Below are 20073 nucleotides of genomic sequence, written 5' to 3'. Positions count from 1 at the left end.
GACTCAGCAATGCAAAGGAACAAACTATTGATACCCACAGCAATACAAATGAACTTCAAATACATTATGCTGAGTGAAGGAAGCCAGATGCAAAAGGTCATAGAGTGTGCAATTCTGTTTGTATGAAATATTCAGAAAGCAAATCTATAGACTTAGAAAGCACATCAGTGGTTGCCATGGGGATGGAGGGGGCAGAGTGAAGATGGACTGCAAAGGGGACAGAAGGGATCTTCTAGGGGTGATTGAAAGTTCCAGGATTGTGGTGATGGCTGCGCAACTCAGCAAATTTACTAAAAATCGTTGAATTATACATTTAAAACAGGTAAATTTTATGGAATGCAAATTTCACCTCAACGAATTTGTTTTTAAAAGATTTAACAAAAACAAATGTTTGTAGCAAAATGTTGAGAAAAAATACATAAATGATGCACCTGGGTAGCAATGATATAATAGTTTTAACATCTTTATTGAGATATAATTGACAAACGCAAAATTCACCCATTCCAGGTACAATGGTACGATCCATTGGTTTTTATATGTTCACAGAATTGTGCAACTATCACCACAGGCTAAGTTTAGAATACTTTCATAACCTCACAAAGCTATCATTCTCTCCCTTTACTCTCCTTATCATTTTAGCCATTTTAAACTGTCTAATTCAGTGACATCCAGCATATTCACAATGTTGTGTGAACACCACCTCTGATTGCAGAACATTCCATCACCCCAAAGGGAGAGCCCGTCCCCATGAGTAGTCACTCCCCATTCCTCTCCCCCAGCCCCTGGCAATCGCCAATCTGTTTTCTGTCTCTGTGGATTTGCCTGCTCTGGACATGTCCTAGAGATGGAATCATACACCATGTGGCCTTTTGTGTCTGGCTTCTTTCATCTGATATGATGCCCCAAGCTCCAGCCTCACGGCTCCTTTGCTGTTCTGCAAGTGCGCCAGCTTCTTTGCCCCCCTCAGGGCTTTTGTGCTAGCTGCGTCCCATGCCTCCCATGCCTCCACGCTCTTCCCTCACCTCCACCCTTTGTACACCTCTTTCTTCGTACCTTTTGTGTCCTGGCCGAAATGTCCCTGATCAGGAGAATGCCTTCCCTAACGCCCAACGTTGGTCACTTTGGTTAGCATAGCTCAGGACACCCTTTTGGCCTCATTATATATTATAATCTGTACCTGCTCACCTCCCCAAATACATGAGTCTGACTCTGGCCAGCATTAGAATGAAGTAAGTGAGGCACTCCCCTCACATGCAGAATTTAAGGAGGCACCAAATCGCCAAGATTCCTTTTGTCTCTGGTTCTAATACATCTCGTCACGGCCCTATTGCTGATCCTGTCTTTATTTAAAGGCAGATTGATATTTATTTATCGTGGATATTTTTGCGTTAATTTCAATTTTTTAAAACATCGTGTTGAAATATTATTTATTTTGATGACTGAGTTGTTTTTTTTTTTTTTTAACTTCAGGGGTGCCCCTTTAAATTTTATACCCACAGCGTGCACCTCATTCTCCTCACTCTAGTCTTGGCCCTGGTCTGTCTCTCTTCTGCCTCTAGCATTGGGCCTGGTCCACAGTAGACTCTCAATAATTGATCCAACAAATGGACTATAGCAGCAACGAGATTATGTTGGAATGAAAATTGTACTGTGCATAAATGACCACAACCCTTCGCCCTCCCTGATCTACACCTTTTGCGGTGTGACTCTGCTCCTCCCATCAGGAGATGAAGCCTATTTCCCTGATGGCTGATTCTGGACTGTTCTCGTGACTTTCTCTGGCCAACAGAACTTGACAGGGTACCAGTTTCAAGGATAGTTCCAGGCCTTAAGAGACCTTGTGCATTTCTGCTTTTCCTCTAGAGACCCTGCCTCTTCCCCAACTAGTCTGCTGGAAGATGAGAGACCACATAGAGCAGAGCTGAGCAGTGTCAGTTAAAAATATCCTGGACCAGCCAGATCCCAGATGCCCCATTAATTGACCACAGATGCATGAGCAAGCCCAGAAAAGCTGCCCAGCGCAGTCCAACCTGAATTGCCAATCCACAGAAGGTGAGCTAAATAAAGAGCTTTTGTTTGAAGCTGCTAGGTTTGGGGCTGTTTTGTTACATGGTGATAACTAACTGATGCAAAAACAAAGCCAGAGTTTTGATACAGAGAAGTGAACGGGTGAAGAGGCTGTAGGAAATGACTGACTGACACGGAACACTAGAAAGAAGGTGATCATAAAGCCCACTTCCCAAACCTCACCTGTGTGTCCAGTTAGGATGTGAATCACCTGCTTCTCTTCCATGTCCCACACAGCCAAGATGCCGTCCTGGGTGCCGACTACCAGTAGCTTCTCTTCCAGGCTCCACGCCATGGCGGTGATGCCTGTAGCCCCCAAAAGATGAAAGTGATGACATCAGCTCCTGTGTCTGAGTGCTCAGCCATGACACCCCGTAATGGGCCCCCACTTCAGAGAAAGGGAAACCGAGGCATGGACAGATTCAGTCCCTTGTCCAGAGCCACACACCTAGGAAGTGGCAGAGCCAGGATTTTGAAGCCAGAGCGGTCAGATGCCAGATTCACATCTTGGCCGTAATGTTTATGTTGCTCTTAGGGATTAAACCACGGCTTGGTCAGAAGTTCTCCCTAGTTCGGCAGTCTCACCCACAGGTGATTCTTCCCCCCATGGGACACTAGATTATTATATGAGAGAAAAATGGACTTCTATTTAAGCTGCTTCTATTTTGGCCACTGTTAAGCCTTCTGAACCTGTATCCTAACAAATATATACTCTTTCCCATGAAACCAGATTCAGTCACAGAATCCTTCTCAACACAGCATTTTAGTGGCTGTCTCTAAATCAATTCCTCCATGCATTGTACTTAGTGTCTCTTAGTGTCTATTTTGGAAGCGCTGTGCCTTGGAAGTATAGCTTTCCCTACAAGGCAATGTGGCACAGAAATGACCTGAGTCACAATAACTGACATTGAAATTACAAGCTAATTATATTCAGTGGCCTCCCGATTCATGAGAGAGATTGTGAGTGGGCAGAAAGGGATGGATAAATGGAGGTGCATTGGTGGTTAAGTGGACACATGGATGACTGGTTAGATGAGTGGGCGAGTGAATGAGTAGGTATTGGACGGGTAGATGGATTAATCAATTGACAGATGAGTGGGCGAGTTGATGAATGGCTGAGTGTGTAAGGATGAGTGGAGGGGTAAGTGAGTGGATGAGAATGGAAGGAGGAATAATTAATGGAAGTATGGAAGACTGATGGATGGATGAATGGAAGGAAGAAAAGAAGGTAGAAAGGGATGGTGGGTGGGTGGGTGGATGGATTGATGGATGGATGGATGGATCAATGGCTAGCTGGCTGGCTAGCTGGATACATGGATAGATGGATGCATGAATGACTGATGGAAGGATGGATAGATAAAACATACAGGTGAATGTATGGGTGGAAGAAAGCAAAGGATGGATGGATGGACGGGTAGATGGACAAATGGATGGAAGGAAGGAAGGATAAATGGATAAAAAGGTGAGTGACAAATGAATAGAGAGAACGACATCCTCTCATTCCTCTGACATTCTGGTGTCCCAGGGGGATTTTACACATTCCATCAGCCTCTCTGGGGCCAGTCAGGCACCAGCCCTTAGCTTCCAGACTTGCTAGCATCAACCAGTAAATTGCAGAAACTCTGTGTAAGATGAGTGCTGAACTCTTAGAGACAAGACCCCAGAGGCAATTGATATCCCCTTGCTCCAGGCTCATTAACAATATTTACGCTGATAATCCTGAGGGACAGGGAGAGCAGAGTCAGCATGAGACAGCAGGGCAGCCCTCATGACACCCTGGACCTCTCGATCGGCAGAAGGGAGCCCCAGAGAGTAGCCCAAAACGTCTGTCATCCGCTGCCCCCTGACAGGATTTTTGCTATGCTAGGGAGACCCACCTTTGTGACAGCCAGTGAGAGTAGCCTGGAGAGGCCCTCCTGGGGGTTGGAGGAATCCTCCAAGGGGCACCAGCACAGGATGGGGGTGCACCAGGAACCAGCTCTGGGCCTGTTGGCACAGCTTTCCCACAAGCACCGGATGTGAAGTGGCGAAGAAATGGAGTCTGGCCAGGAGTTCTGTATACAGGATGTTCTTCTCTGCAACGAAGGGGCCTCGAGTTAAGGGGAGGGGCACTGCTTTCTTGGTCAAGCCCCCTGTCACACTCTTCTATCTCCTTTTCTGTTCTGCAGACACACTTGCCTCTACTCTACTTCAAGTGCATGAGGTGGTCTCCAGCCTCTGGGCCTCTGCCCATACTGTTCCCTCTGCCTGGAAGACTTCCTCCCCTTCTCCCTCCCTTTTCTCATCCTCCTCTTAGCTCAAAGGTCACTTCAGCAAAAAGCATTCTCCAGTGCAACCCTCCAATCCTCACAGCCCCTAAATTCAGGTCTTATTGCATTTGCAATCTTACATTTCTTCACATGTTTATTAAATGGCCTGGCCATCCTCACTACCCTAGACCTGGAATTGCCTGAGAATAAGGATGATGTCTTATTCACTGCTGTGTTCTTAGTGCCTAGGCCCTCAAAAAATACACAACAAATATCTGCCAGAGAAATACTGATCATTTTCCCAGAGCTTCAGTTACAGAGTGTATTAGTTTCCTGTGGTTACTATAACAAATGGCTATAAACTTGGTGGCTTAAAACAGCAGAACCTTATCCTATCCCAGTTCTGGAGGCAGGAAGTCTGAAATCAAGGTAGCAGTAGGGCTGCGCGCCCTCCGAAGACTCTAGGGGAGGATCCCTCCTTATCTCTTCCAGCTTCTGAGGGCTCCAGGCATCCTTTGCTTGTGGCAGCATCACCCCAATTTCTGCCTTCGCTTCATGCAGCTTTCTCGTCTATGCGTCTCTGTGTTTCCCCCTTTTCACTTTCAAATCTCTCTCTGCTTCTCTCTCATAAGGATACTTGTGATTACTTGAGAGCCCACCTACATAATCTGGCATGCTCTCTCCATTTTAAGATTGTCAACTTAATTATACCTTTTGCCATATAAAGTGGTAGTCACAGATTCCAGGGATTGGGAAGTGAATACATTTTTTTTTGGAGGGGAGGCAGTTTTTTTCTGCCCACTGCACAGAGGTATCATCATTATCTCAAGTTTATAAAGGGGAAAATTGAGGCGCAGAGAGGTTAAGCAACTTGCACAGCCAGTAAGAGGCAGGAATCTGACCCAAAACGTTTGATTCCAAAGTTAAGTAAAGATCAGGGACACCGAAGGCAGGCAGTTCCTTTTGTCCCTGTTGTTGGTGCATCCTGACTGTGGGGCCTGGGGCAATGACAGCAATGCCCTGTGCCTCAGTTTGCTGGTGGGCGAAATGTGTTAAAACCAGGACCCGGGGCAAGTGCTTCACTGGCCACGGGTGCAAAATTTAAGGTGGTGCCTAAAAGCTCAACCATCAAGATAAATACTATTTTAATGCAATATTTTTAAAATAAAAATTAATATACCTAAAACCCACGATGAACAAAATATCAGTCTTTTAAATAAAAACTGGGTCCGAAACTGGCACCACGTCAAGTCATCCTGGAGCCTGAGGCAATAGAAGTCAGGAATATCCGCCCATTTTTAGGAGCCAGCTGAAAGTACTGGAGTGTCCTGAGAGCGCACAGCGGCCCATCTGCGCCCTCTGGTGGCCATAGTCATTTCTATGCCTCTTGTGCTGGGGAAGCCGCCAGTTGTCAATCAAGGATGCTGCAAAGAACATGCTGTGATTTGGGCTTTTAATTCTTCCTTTAAACCAAGCAAATGTGCCCAGGGAAGTTTTCCTGGGAAATCACTCCCTTGGAGGTTTGCAACTCCCACGAGCATGAATGTGTGAGCGAGGCGTGACTGATGGTGGACATCAGCACCTTCCTCTTCAGTGGGACCCTGGCTACGCTTTAGTTCAGTCTCATAATTTGCAGATGACAGAAGCTGAGACTCAGTGCAGAAAATGGCTTGACCAAGGCCATTCACATCAACAAGTTGATGCTGCCATGTGACAGTAACAGGACCTTCGATGGTACCATGGGCACAGGCTCTGTATGAACTGACTCACATACAGTTCCAGGCAGCCCTAGGTGGGAGGGTCTATAAGCATCCCATTTTTTAAATGAGGAAACTGAGGACTGCAAGGCAGGGGTGAGGTGGGGAGGGTAAGGAACTTGCAAGGTCACACTAAGTAGCAGAGTCCAGATTTGAATCAACACAGAGGGGCTCAAAATCCATGCTTTTGGCCAGAACTGGTCTATGTGTAGGGGTGCAAATTTGGCAGAGAGCAAGTGGGTGATGCCCCTACACTCACGGAGCTCATTCTAGTGGGGCAGATACATGACCCAAAAGAAAACTAGCAGAAATAATAATGAAGAGCTAAGATAGATGGAAATAGGGTGCAGTAATGGAAGATGCAGGGCTGGGGGGTTTGGAGTATCCAGTTTCAGCAGTGATTGGGTAGGCTTCCTGGAGGGGCAGCATTCGGCTGATTTTCAAGCGAGCCATGGAATGGATATAGGAATTCAGCATCTTTATAAAACCCCCATACAACCCTCAGATTAAAACTAGGTAGAAATGGTAGGATACAAGCCATCCTGGCCATGTTAGACTCATTCGCATGCTTTCTTTTTAAATTAGAAAATAAACGTTGGTGGGGATGTGGAGAAATTGGGCACAGTTGGTGGGAATTCAAAATGGCGCAGCTACTATGGAAAACGGTATGGAAGTTCCTCAAAAAGTTAAACATAGAATTACTTTATGACTCAGAAATCCCACTTCCAGTTATACACCCAAAAGAATTGAAAGCAGAGTCTTGAAAAGATATTTGTACACCCTTGTTCACAGCTGCATTATTCACAACAACCAAAAGGTAGAAACTACCTAACTCGTGTCTATTGATGGGTGAACAAATAAGCAAATGTGGTCTATCCGTACAGTGGAATGTTATTCAACCTTAAAAAGGAAGGTAATTCTGACACATATTACAACATGGATAAACCTTGAGGACATGAGGCTGTGTGAAATGAGCTAGTCACAAAAGGACAAATACTGTATGATCCCACTTCGTGAGATTCCTGGTGGAGTCAGATTCATGGAGACGGAACGTAGAAGGGTGGGTGCCAGCGTCTGGGGGAGGCGGGGTGGGAGTTATTGTTTGATAGGGACAGAGCTCCAGTTGGGGAAGATGAGGAAGCTCTGGAGATGGATGGTGGGAATCGTTGCACAACAGTGTGAATGTGCTTAATGCCATTGAACTGTGTCCTTCAAAATGGTTAAGATGGTAATTTTTATGTTATGTGTATTTTACCACAACTTCAAAAAACAAAAACGAACAAACAAAATACTACCTTGGCAGAGTCTATTAACTGAAGACTCAGAGATTCTTCAAGTTCTAGGGCAACCCAAAGACTTGCCCAGAGAGCTAAGAATGGTTTTTACAGATCAACATTTGCAGTTGATAAGATGACAAGAAATACAGACTTTGAGCCTCCAATTAAGCAAAATGTTAATCCCCAGAACAAGAATTCCCCTCATCTTTCTTATTAGTAGATCTGAGTTACCAAAAAGTCATGGTCAATTATTATCATCACATTTTGAATTTCATCAATTAAAAAAATCCGTAGGAATATGTTTTCTCTCTTGCTATATTAAGTATTGACATCGTTTCCATGATTTTGCCTGAAATGTCTCCTATCAGGCCCTTTCTAGAAACACATGCTGGGGGGTGGGGGGCAAGGGGACAGGAATTGATTTAGTAGTTTTTACTCCAAAGCTCTCACAGATTCAATCCAAAATTCTAGCTGATGGACTGGGAGAAACCCTCCAGGTGTAGACAGAAAAGGTGTGTGGGTTAATGAAAATCCAGCTGGCAGCTCAGTGAGGAGCGTCGGCTTCTCATGGTCAGTGCAGAGAGGACCCTTGGCCAGGCCAGCCTGACTCACCAATGCCTTGGAGCTCCACAGCCAGGCGGCACAGCTGGAGGGCTTCTCGAATCAGGCCCACCTCAGGACAGTCCACGTGAGGGGCGCACAGGTCGAAGTCATCCAACATGCTCTCGATGCCCCCGGAGATGCTCCGGCAGGAAATCCAGTTCATGCTGCCTGCAGGGAGGAGGGGATCTGTGGGGAGCACATGCCTCCCTCCAGTTCATCCTGGGAGGTGGGCTCTCGTCTCTCCAACTCCCCCAGGAGTTCTCACTCTCAGCACTGCTGCATTGGGACCAGGTCATTCTCTGTGGTGGGCCGTCCTGTGCACTGCAGGGTGTTGAGCAGGATCCCTGGTCTCCACCCACCAGGTGCTAATGGCATCCTCCTCCCCCCCCAAGTCATGGTAATCAAAAACATACACGTTGCCAAATGTCCCCTGGGGGGGGGGCAGGATTACCCCTGGTTGAGAATCACAGGGGTGAATAATAGACAGATGGACAGACAGATAGATAGGATAGACAAATAGATGAATAGACAGATAGCGAGGTGGATGAATAGATAGGTAGATGATGGATAGATAGATATAAAGATGGTAGATATACATGATAGAGAGAGAAATGATAGATAGATAGACAGACATAGATAGTAGATAGAGATAGAGGTGACAGATAGATATACGGATAGATAACAGACAAGCAGAAAGATGGGTGGATGCTGGGATGGATGGATGGACGCTTGGATGGATGGATGCATGGATGGATGGATAAATGATGGGTGGATGGACATAAAGATGATAGATAGATATAGATGGTAGAGAGAGAAAGAAATGCTGGACAGATAGACAGAAAGACAGACGTGATAGGTGGATATGATTGATAGACAGACATATGTGGTAGATAAATAGAGTTAGAGATGACGGATGGCATACTGATGGACAGACAGGGTCTCTCTCTTTCTAAGGCTAACTATCTCATCCCCTGCTCTTAATGCCACTGGCACCTCCTCCCCAAGTCATGGCAACCAGAATATTCTAGACGTCTCAGACAAGTGTCCCGGGGTGGAGTGGGGTATACAGAACTACCCCAGGTGAGACCTGGTGTGCTAAGAAGAGCTGAGGATTTTGACGTTCACTCTTCGCTCTTCCCAGGCTTGGAAAGAGAGCACAGGGGAGGGTCAGGACCCGCTCGCTCTCCTCCAAGATGGGGGGTGGTGCCTTACCCAGCACCTCCTGCTTCAGCTCCTCCATGCGGCCTGAGTGGAGCAGGTGATGGGGCAACTCCTTCAGCTTCCGCAGGTTTGCAACTGTGTCCGAGAACCACAGGGGCTGGGGGGCCACCTGCAGAGTAGGAGGGGCCGGCAACCAGGCCTCTATGAAATGAGCTCATTTATTCACTCCACAAACATAAGCCAGGCCAGGCACCGTGTGTTGCTGGAGGGAACGGAGACACAATTCCAAAGAGGGACACCGCCTACCCGCCACTAGCTGGGCTGGGGCTGAGGGGGGGACGTTGGACTCAGGAAATCCAAGGGCCCCTGGAGGATAAGTAGGAGTCTGTCTGATGAAATGTGTCAGAAAACAATGAGATTCTTGGGCAAGGGAACAGCATGTGCAAAGGCCCAGAGATGGGAGAGAACAGGATGAGTTTTAGGAAGGCTCGATTATAAGGCAGAGTGGGCAATCATCGTGGGGAATGAGACTAGGGAGTTTGTAGGCAGCAGATCATGAATATCAGGCCGGGGAGGTTGGCCAGGAGACTGAGGGCACTGGGGAGGTGTTAGAGGAAAGACTTGATCAGATTGTGTTGTCAGAAGCATTCCTTGGGAGAATGGACTGAAGCAGGAGGTCCTGGCTGGGAGGCCAGGAAGGGGAACAGACCACATCTTGGAGGAAAAGGATGAGACCGATCTTGCAAGGGTTCTGGGCACAAGGGACAGGATCTGCGAGTCACCAGAGACGAGGAAGGACAGCACTGAGAAACACTCAGGCTGGACCCTGCCTCTGGCCTCCCTTGTCCATCAGAAAAAAAGACAACTCGAATGACAACAGAAGACTTACAAGTGTATTTCCTAGTTGCAGTCATTATGCTACAGCTATGGAAGATGTTAACATCAGGGGAAGCTGATGCGAACGTCCATGGGAACTCTGTACCTCATTTGCAACTCTTCTGTGAATCTAAAATGATTTTGAAACTGAGAGTTTTTAAAAACTTATAAGGTCTGCCTTCAAACGAAGGGAGCACGGAGTAAAGAACAAGTAATTGAGAAGGCAGGAAATCCTGGAAGGCTTCCTGAAGGAAGAGGCATTTGAATTGGGCCTTGATGTGTATGAGAGGCAAAAAATGGGGAGCAGCATGCCAATAAAGAACATCAAGTCTTAGAGCTCCTGAGCATAAAAGAAGAAAGATTGGAAGGAAATGTGCGAATAGGGACTGGGGGGACGGGAGTTGGGAGCGAGTCTTCCAGTGCTCCCCCCTCCAAATGATGCTCTGGGCTGAGAGGAGATCTTGCCCCCCCTTAGAAGGGAAAGGAAGGGGAGGAGGTCAGGAGGGTGTTTTAGGTGAAAATGCGGGAAGGAGGAGCTGGGTGGTCCTGCCAGGCAGACTTGGTCTTGCCTGCACAACAGAGTGAAGGGTTCAGGTGGAGGACTGGGGTGCGGACCACTCACCTTGCGGTCCAGGTTCAGGGGCTTCCCCACCAGTGGCAGAGTGATGAGTTTCTTGGTGCCCTGGCTCCAGGTCCCCAAGAAGAAGTCGGCCAAGGCTCCGTGCCTCTTGGCTTTCTCAGATCCCGACAAATAGCGCTCTCGGACCACCTCGGCCAGCTGTCTGTGGAGAGGGGATATGAGCTCGTGGGCCTTGAGGACCAGTTGAGCTTGGAGGTGGCCACTGGCCTTCCAGGAGGCAGTTCACAAATGCAGGTCCATCCTAAACCATCTTCTGATGCTAAGCGCTAACCACCTGTCCTATTTGTCAGGCGAATGTGATAACCACTACACTGCGGAAACACCACCTGTCCTATTTGTTATCTAACATTTATCTCTAAATGAGCCCATCTTTCTTCCTATTCTTAAATAAGTCTACCCTAAAAAGGAAACTTTGGGCTCATTTTAAACACAAAGAAAGTTACTGTTGATCTAGCAATTCCCCTCCTGGAATTATATACAGTATATATGCACTCCTGGGTATCCACCAAAAAGAACTGAAAAACGAAAACTTGTACACGCATATTCACAGCACTATTCATACTTGCCAAAAGGTGGGAAGAGTCCAAATGTCCATCAATGGATGAATAGATAAATAAATAGAGATCAATCCATACTGTGGAATATTACTTAGTCATTGAAAGGAGTGAAGTTTTGACACGTGCCACAATGTGGATGAACCTTGAAAACATGATGCTAAGAGAAGCCAAACACAAAAGGCCACACATTTTTTGACTCCATTTACATGAAATGTCCAGAACAGGCAGATCCATAGACACGGAAAGCAGATTAGTGGTTGGGGCGGGGGGAGGGCTGGGGAAGGGGGAGGAAGAGTGGCTACTCGTGGGACAGGGTCTCCTTTGTGGGGGATAAAAATGTTCCGAACTGCTTAGAGGTGATGGTTGCACATTGTGAGTGCACTAAATGCTACTGAATGGTACTCTTTAAAATGAACTTTTTGTTGTGTGAATTTCTCCTCAATTTGAAAAAAATGTTAGTTGTGTTAGAATCAGTGCATGGAGATCCTTGAGTGCTGTGCTAAACAGATTTGATTCCTTGGGAATGGGGGGAGAAGAAGGATCTGGAACAAGGAGGAGCCCGATGGGGGAGTTCTTGCTCTAAGACACCCAGACAGCGTCACCTCCTCACTGGACCTACCTGTGGGTGATGGCCAGGAGTGTGAAGCCATCCACAGGCCGCCTGGCCAAGCAGTTTCCCAGATCTCGACGAAGCCTCACCCACAGCAGGGGCGGGAAACGCAGCAGTTCCTTGCTGGGTGGGGTCCAGTCCTGGTACACAGCCTGCAGGACATCATCATCCAAGGACAGGACGTCCTTCAGCTCAGCCTCTGAGAGCCCATACCTGTGGGGAGGAAGTCAGGGGAACACACCTGGGTCTCCTGCATTTGGAAGATGCAGGCAGACACAGAGGGAGGGAGAGACGCGGTCAGCTGCACAGTGTCCCACATGTCACCAAAGGGTTTACCCTGAGGATCAGCATTTGGACAGTGCCCATGCCCAGCAAGAACCAACGCCCAGTTCTAGCTGTACCCGTCATGGAAGACCCTTCCTTCTGCACACATGCAGCTACCGAACCACGAACAACTCCTTCCCCAACCTCAGACAACTCAGGCAGCATAGACAGGGAGAGAGGAGGTAGCTCAGGAAAATAATGCAGAAACCTGCTGTGCCCACCCAGCCCACCCCGTGTTTCCTGACCTGAGAAAGGGCTGAGGTAGAGAGAAAGGGAGTGGCTTTAAAAAGGATGAGTCACTGAAATTTTGGTGCTGGACTGGACTGGACCTTTTAACACTCGTGAGCATGACACTGTAAAAACTGAGGATTTGCCTGCCGTGGAGAACATCAGAGTTCATTTCAGAGCAGAGGAGAGAGGGAGGCTGGCTCCTGTTTGAACCTCACTGGGTAGAAACTCCTCGTGTGGTTTTTATGAATTCTCTGATGTTGTGCAAAGTCCTCATTTTGATAAAGACACTGGCCACTTATTTTACATACACAGAATACTCGCTTACTTAGAATCTTCTGATGAATGACAAGGCAGGTATCCAATCAGAGGAGGGGGCACAGACAGAGTTTCTCAGGCTCAGGCAAACTTTCTCACACTCAGCACTACTGACATTTGGGGCTCCACCATTCTCTTTTGGCGGGGGAGTGTCCTGCGCATTGCAGAGTGGTAAGAGGCAACTCTGGTCTCCACTCATTAGATGTCATTAGCACCCCCTTCCCGAGTTATGACAACCACAATATCTCCAGACATCACCAAGTGTTCCCTGGGAGGCAGAATCTCCCCAGGTGAAAACCACTGGCCTGGAACTCACATCTGCTCCAACAGCCACGATATAGCAGTTCCGTGTGTAAACATGACATATTTTCATGGAACTGGAGGCACCAAAATCATCTCCCCTATAGTCAGCTTCCTTAACCGTTCCCAGCCATGCCGGGAGGAGGGATGGTCCTACTCTCCACGAAGCCCCTGGCTTGACTAATTGGACCAGACATGAAGCCGAAAAGTCCAATTGATTTCTGTCTCCCCGGATTTTGCAAATGGGACTCAGAAAGGAGCCAGTATAATGGCATCAGGTCCCTGAGATGGGATCTCGTCATGCCAACTGAAGCTTGAGGCAAGCTGAACTTCCGAGGAGGAGAAAGGAAGAGTCTAGAACAAGAGCTCAAATGCAGAAAGGATCCAGAGGGAGAGGGGATGAGCTGGTTTTCATGGCTTGCCAGTTTCCATGACAACTCTGCTTCCTCCTTGTAGACAGCACCAGAGTGGCTTAATGGCTCAGCCCCTTTATTCTGGAACATTCCCAGGTCTGTCTTTGTAGAGTCCAGGCCAGTCTCCCATTCTGGGGGCACCAGTCACAAAATCTGGGGCATGTGCCCCTGGAGTTGGCTACAGAATGGCCCTGGATTCCCCAAGCGCTCCTGTGGTCTTGGCATGAAGCCCTATTTCTTTGGTGTTAGCGTGAGTGGGTTTCTGCTCCTGACAAACCAATCAACCAACCAACCAACAAAACGCCCCCCTCACTGATGGCTGCCCATCTTGCCTCATTTGTGGCAAAAGGTGAAATTTGGAAAGAGGAAAAGTGCCCCCCAAAGTGAGAAGAGGCAACATCGCATCATCCAGCATTTTTGATGATGGGCTCAAGCGTTCCTGATGGCCGTTTTGCATTAAGGCAAAGCTCTGCCGCCTGTCTGCTAAGTTGCCTCTGCCCCACCTACCTGGGGGCAGGAGTGAGGCTGCTGGGTGAGTCTGATGAACACACTCCTCTCTCCTGCTTATTATTTCTGACTCACCATCCACACCTGGCATCTCTGAGCAATTATTCCCGGCCATCCTGACACAGGTTCCTAGGAGTTTACTGAGGTTTACTCTGGGCTGAGCAACCTCATTTAAGCTTTCCTTCCTTTAAACTCTATAAACACACCGGAATTGGATTTTTCTGTTAGATATTTGCTGACTCCTATGCTACAGGCCGGGAATTAGAGATAGACACAGGCTTAGGGTGGAGTTTTCAGAGAAGTTTGCTTTAAGAAGATTTTTCTGAGATCCCCCACACGTCTCTTGTTCATTACAAAGGGGAAGATTGCAGGTTTTCAGTGGGGAAAGCCTCCGTGCCCAAGAGGGGCCAGCATCACACCGGTTTAATCTGGATGTGATCGTGAGGAAAGATCAGACCAACCCACGTGGAGGGACCTGCAATCCTGTCCCCTCCCCCGGAGCTGTTCTCTCTAGACCAGCAGCATTGCTTGGGAGAAACAAGAAACACAGGATTCCAGACTCCATGCCCTGCCCCCCTCCCCCTTCTCACCCTCAGGACTTGCTGAACCAAAGTCTTTATTCAAAAATAGCTCTAGGTTCATTGAAAACTGAAAAAGGTTAATCTACAAAACAACTGGCCCATACCCTTGGAAAAGATAAAGACAGATGGAGGAATGTTCCAGATTAGGAGACCAAAGAGACTTGACAACTAAATGCAATGTGTGATCCTGGATTGGCAGCTCCAAAGGACATTTTAGAAACAGCTGGCAAGTTTTGACCATAAACCATGTATTGAATAATGCGATTGTATCTATGATACGTTTCCTGAGATCTGTAGTTGTCCTGCAGTGATGTGGGGCTCTGATTGTCCTTGTTCTTAGAAAATATGTGACACATTTCAGGGTAAAGGAGAATGACACCTGTAATGAATTCTCAAATGGTTCAGGGAAAAATCGTGTGTGCATGCATGTGTGTGTAAGTCGATAGAAAAATAGGTAGAAGAGAGATTGACAGGTAGAAAAATATATAGAAAGAAGGATAGGTAGAAAAATAGAAAGATAGAAAGAAAGATAATAGATAGGAAAATAGAAGAAGGGCTGAAGGAAAAGACTGATAGATAAGAGGGAGAAGGAGGGCGAGAGGGAGAAATAAAGCTAATGTGGGAAATTGGTCATTCTGGAGGAAGGGCACAAGGCAGCAGTTAGAGCCTCATCTGCCTGCAGAGGACACCTGGCAATGTCCTGAGACATTCTTCGTTGTCCTAACTAAGGATGGGTGCTACTAGCATTTTGTGGGTGGAGGCCAGGGATGCCCCCACACAGTGCAAAGAATGATCGGGCCCCAAACATCAGTCGTGCCGAGGCTAAGAAATCCTGATAGACGGGACTTCTTTGCACTGTTTTTTTTTTTTTTTTTTTTTTTTTTGCACTATGGGAGTTCTTCCACTAGTCTATCACTTGAAAGTAAAAATTTTTACAAAAGATACATTATAGGCAAATCCACAGAAACAGAAAGCAGATTAGTGGGTGCCAGGGGCTGAGGGCGAGGGGAAGCGGAGGGATAGAGTCTCCTTTAAGGGAATAGAATATTTCGAGAGATGAACAGTGGTCACACAACACTACGAATGTACAAAAGGCCACAGAACTGTACACTTTAAGAGAGTGAACTTTATGCTACAGGAATTATTGTGGGTTGAACAGTGTTCCTCCAAATTAATGTCTACCTGAAACCCGTGAATGGGACCTCATTTGAAAACAGTCTTTGGGGAATTAATCAACTTAAAATGAGGTCGTCCTGGATTAAGGCAGGCCCTAACGCAGTGAGCAGGGTACTTACAAAAAGAGAGAAATTAAAACAGAGACACACACAGGGAGAGGCCAGGAAGTGACGGAGACAGAAATCAGAGTGATGCATCTACAAGCTAAGGAATGCCAAGGGTTGCCGGCAACGCCAGAAACTAAGAGAAAGGCCTAGAACAGATTCTCTCCTAGCACCTGAGTATGACCCTGCTGACACTTTGATTTCAGACTTCCGGCCTCCAGCACTGTGAGAGAATAAATTTCTCTTGTTCCAAGCCACCCAGTGTGTGATTTGTCACATATCTCATAGCTCAATTTTAAACAAGAGTTTAAAGTGAAGAAAAGGGAACTCTCATGCACTATTGATGGGATCATAAATTGGTATAACCACAATGGAAAATGGTATGGAGTTTCCTCAAAAAATTAAAAATAGAGCTGCCATATGATCCAGCGATCTCACATCTGGGTATTTACCCGAAGAAATCCAAAACAAATCCAAAATCCATGTTCATTGCTACATTATTTACAATAGCCAAGATAGGGAAACAACCTAAGTGTCCATCAATGGATGAATGGATAAAGAAGATGTGGTATATATAAGCACTGGAATATTACTCAGCCATGAAAAAGAATAAAATCTTGCCATTCTTGACAACATGAATGGACCTAAAGGGTATCATGCTGAGTAAAATAAGTCAGACAGAGAAAGACAAATACCATATTATTTCGCATATATGTAGAACATAAAAAACAAAAGTAAATAAACAAAATAAAAGAGAAAGAGACGAACAGATACAGTGAACAAGTTGATAGTTGCCAAAGGGGAGGGGTTGGATGGTTGGTGGAAAAGAAAAAAAGAAAAGTGATCTAGAGCAAGGTGATCTTGAAACTACTATCACTAATAATAATAATAAAGGTCAGATTCATAATATTGACTGTTACAGGCTCCCTAAGGTCTATGAAAGGTTTTCTGTTGAGGTTTTCTGAGAATTTCCTTGTTTTCAAAAAGCAAAAAATAATTTTATGTATGTATTAAAAAAGTCAGAAAGCATCTTTCAAAAAAATGCATTGCAACTAATGCTTCTAGTAATACTTATTAAATGTATGAGTTGTATATTTGATTCCCGCTTAGGACATTAAATCACGTTAATTTTTTTAAGAGAGAGACTTTTGTGTAACAGGTTTTATATTTTTCTTGTACATGAGCTGTGTTTACTAGCATAAAAAATAAAATTAATTCAGAATTTCAAAAGAGTGAAAAAACAGAGACTTACCGGGAAGACACAATGTAGCCCAACACTCGGGCCACCAGGAGTTGCCCGTGGGTCTGCTCCAGGCGGGCGCACAGCTGGTGCATTGCCTCCTTAGCAGTGGAGGCCAGAGGGGCAGGTATGGTGAAGGAGGCCCATTTCCGGGCCTCCTCGAAGGCCAGCCTCAGCCGCCCAGGGTGCCCGCACTCTGGGAGGCTGGCCCAGAGCAGGTCCCTCTGCCCTGGGCTCAGTGTCCTCTTGGAGGCCGCCAGCAGCAGCTGGATCATCTCTTGCCCTTGGTTGCTGGAGAGGGGTTTCACCTCCCAGTAGGACTCTGGGTCCGTGATCACCTGCTTCATGGTGTCTAAAACTCCCTGCTGCCCTGAGCAGGCTGAGAGGATGAAGTGGACCCTGGGGGGACACTTGGGAGGCAGCCAGGGGACTCTCCGAGCTCGGTGAATGGAGTCCACATCATCCACAGAATCTAGTAAGATCACAAGGGACTCAAAGTTTCGGCTGGAGACGGTGTGCAGGAGGATGTGAAAAAACTGGACCACCCTGGCGTGGGCCTCCAGAACCTGGGCAGGGGGCAGGGGCAGCCCGTAGGCCAGGCACACCTGGAAGCAGATGGTCTGGAGCAGGCTGCGGGCGTCACAGCTCATCTGTGATGTCCCTAGGAGCCGCAAGATGGTCACTGTCTTGCAGCCCAGTAACCCTGGCATTTGCTCAGCCAGCTTGCACATCAGAGCTGTCTTTCCAATGCCTGGGGGTCCAAAAAGCACCATGGGCATGTGGGGGTGGCCGTCATTCTTCCGGAGTCGCTGCCCCACCTGGGTTAGGAGCTCTTGGCGCCCGCAGAAGGTCCTGGTGGCCTCAGCACTCAGCCCCAGGTGGTGGCGGATCTCCTGGTAGAGCCATGCCAACTCCTGCCTGCCCGCCTCCAGCTCCCGGAGGCGCTCGAGGACCTGGTAGTTAGCCCTGGCCACAAACTGCTCCCCCAGCTCCTTCAGATACCGGGCATGAGCCTTGTTTTTGGGATTCACTAGGTCTCGGCTCCATCGCAGATGGTGGGCCTTGAGGACTCCGGACTGCGTGTCAGCAATGCGCCCTTTGAGGCTGCTGAGAAGGTTCTGGGCATCTGTGTCCAGGCAGCCATCTGCAAGCCGGTCCACCATCTTTAGGGCACAGTCTTCCAGGATGTGTTTGTTGAGGTCTTGGATCTCTCTCAGGAAGACAGTGGCTCCCTGGTCCCCATCTATCAAGCTCAGCAGGCCCCGTTCTATCTCCCACTCAATGACTGGTGGAGAGATGAAAAGAGAGTGTGGTCATCATTGTCATCAGATGGCCTGAGGGGGGATGCTTGAGAGGACACTATATTTGGGAGGTGAGGACATTGGTTCTCAAGCTCAACATGCACCTGAGTGATCTGGCATAATCATAGACAACATGCAAACTAATGCTTTCCAGTATGTTCCAATAAAAGTTTATTTATAAGATCAAGTGTTGGGCTGGATTTGGTCCTCAGGCCATCCTTTGCCAAACCTGTCCCAAGGCATGCAGCAATTGCCCCGAGGACCCATATTTTGCAGGGTGAGGGGCCCACTCTGACTTCTCCTTGGAGGCTATTATTTGGAAGTATCAGTTAGACCTGGGGAGCTATTTTTGAAGCCACTCTACGCTCAGCAGAGGCTCCCAGCTCTCTGTGGCCGAGCAAGCCAAGGCCTTGGAGACAGGATTCAGTCTCTGTGAGCCAAAGACAAGAGCTACTCACAAGTCCTCCTTGGAGTGACCCCACACCAGCCTCAGCCCCTGGCCCATACTCCTCAAATGGTCAAGGTCATGAAAAACAAGGAACGACTAAGAAGCTGTCACAGACCAGAGGAGCCTCAGGAGACTGGGCCTCTAAATGCAACTGGGATCCTGGATGGTGCCCTGGGGCAGAAAGGGGACATTCATGGGAAAACTGAGGCAATCTGAATAAAGTCTGGAGTCTAGCTAATCATCACATACCGATGTTAATTTCTCAGTTTTAGCAAATGTACTGTGGTTTCATGTTAACTTATCTGAGCAAAAAACATATGAGAACTCTGTATTATATTTCTAGCTTTATAGCCTTGAAATTTTCCTGTTAATCTAAAATGATCCCACCAACAAAAATGGATACATCATTAGTAGAACTGATAAATATTAGATCTAATGGATAATAGATAATAATTGATATATTTTCATAAAATTAAAATACTAGTAATATAAATTACCACATTAAATATCCTTAAATAAATCAATATATTTAATATGTTTATAATATAACATAAATCCACATATTTAATATGTTCATAATGTAAATTCATATATTTAATATGTTGATAAACAAATTCATATATTTATTATTTTTAATAATATAGTCACATATTTAATACTTTTGATAATATAAATTTCTATATTTAATATATTTGGTAATATAAACTGACATACTAATAACCCACAAACTGACATGTTACTAACCCATGAACAAAAACAACCCATTTCTTGCTGGCAGCAAATAGTGAGGAAATGGATTGGTCACGCTGCCTTTTTAGAAAACTCTTTCTGGTATCTGAAGTAGAGGACCGTGGGAGCCGAGCGTGCGGTGAGAGGTAGGGGACCAGGTGGGAACTGGGTGAGGACCTCAACAGTCGCAGGGTGGAATCCCTACTCTCATCCTGGGGCAGACGAGACTCCTACTTCCTGTGCCTCAGTTTCCACCTCTGAGGCAGGCACAGCATGGCCTGATGACTCAGAGTCCTCAGCATGGGCTGACTCGTGCTAACAGGGGGACCTAGTCCAATTTTCCCAGCACTGTCTTGTGTCCTGGGAGTCTCTTGGTCCAGGCAAACGGGGATGGTGGTCATCCAAGAGTACGTCCCCCAAAACCAGAAGCCTCCGTAGAGGAAGGGAAGGAGCTCCGGGGAAGGGGGAGGATCCTAGGAGACCGAGATTTACCTGGGACAGTAATGAATTCTCTTGGACCATCCGTAAAATGCCCTTTCTCGGATCTCGGGGTCTGGGAGCTGGGCTGGTGTGGCATTTACAGAAATGCAAGCCATGGCATTTGGAT

General features: G+C 46.9%; 1 protein-coding gene across 1 annotated transcript in view; it reads right to left on the bottom strand.

Moving 5' to 3' along the window:
* The window catches only part of NWD1 (NACHT and WD repeat domain containing 1), a 53988-nt gene that overhangs the window by 20349 nt on the left and 13566 nt on the right, over positions 1-20073 (bottom strand). The window contains exons 6-12 of the mRNA XM_016157821.2: positions 17001-18273; positions 11807-12010; positions 10613-10772; positions 9166-9283; positions 7963-8121; positions 3945-4142; positions 2251-2373 (exon numbers count right to left, since the gene is read on the bottom strand). Of these exons, the coding sequence (XP_016013307.2) occupies positions 2251-2373; positions 3945-4142; positions 7963-8121; positions 9166-9283; positions 10613-10772; positions 11807-12010; positions 17001-18273 (2235 nt within the window). The remainder of the gene's footprint in view (positions 1-2250; positions 2374-3944; positions 4143-7962; positions 8122-9165; positions 9284-10612; positions 10773-11806; positions 12011-17000; positions 18274-20073) is intronic.

The sequence above is a fragment of the Rousettus aegyptiacus genome, unplaced genomic scaffold, assembly GCF_014176215.1.
Source record: "Rousettus aegyptiacus isolate mRouAeg1 unplaced genomic scaffold, mRouAeg1.p scaffold_m13_p_16, whole genome shotgun sequence".
NCBI classification, from domain to species: Eukaryota; Metazoa; Chordata; class Mammalia; order Chiroptera; family Pteropodidae; genus Rousettus; species Rousettus aegyptiacus.
This window is presented reverse-complemented; position numbering and strand designations above follow the sequence as displayed.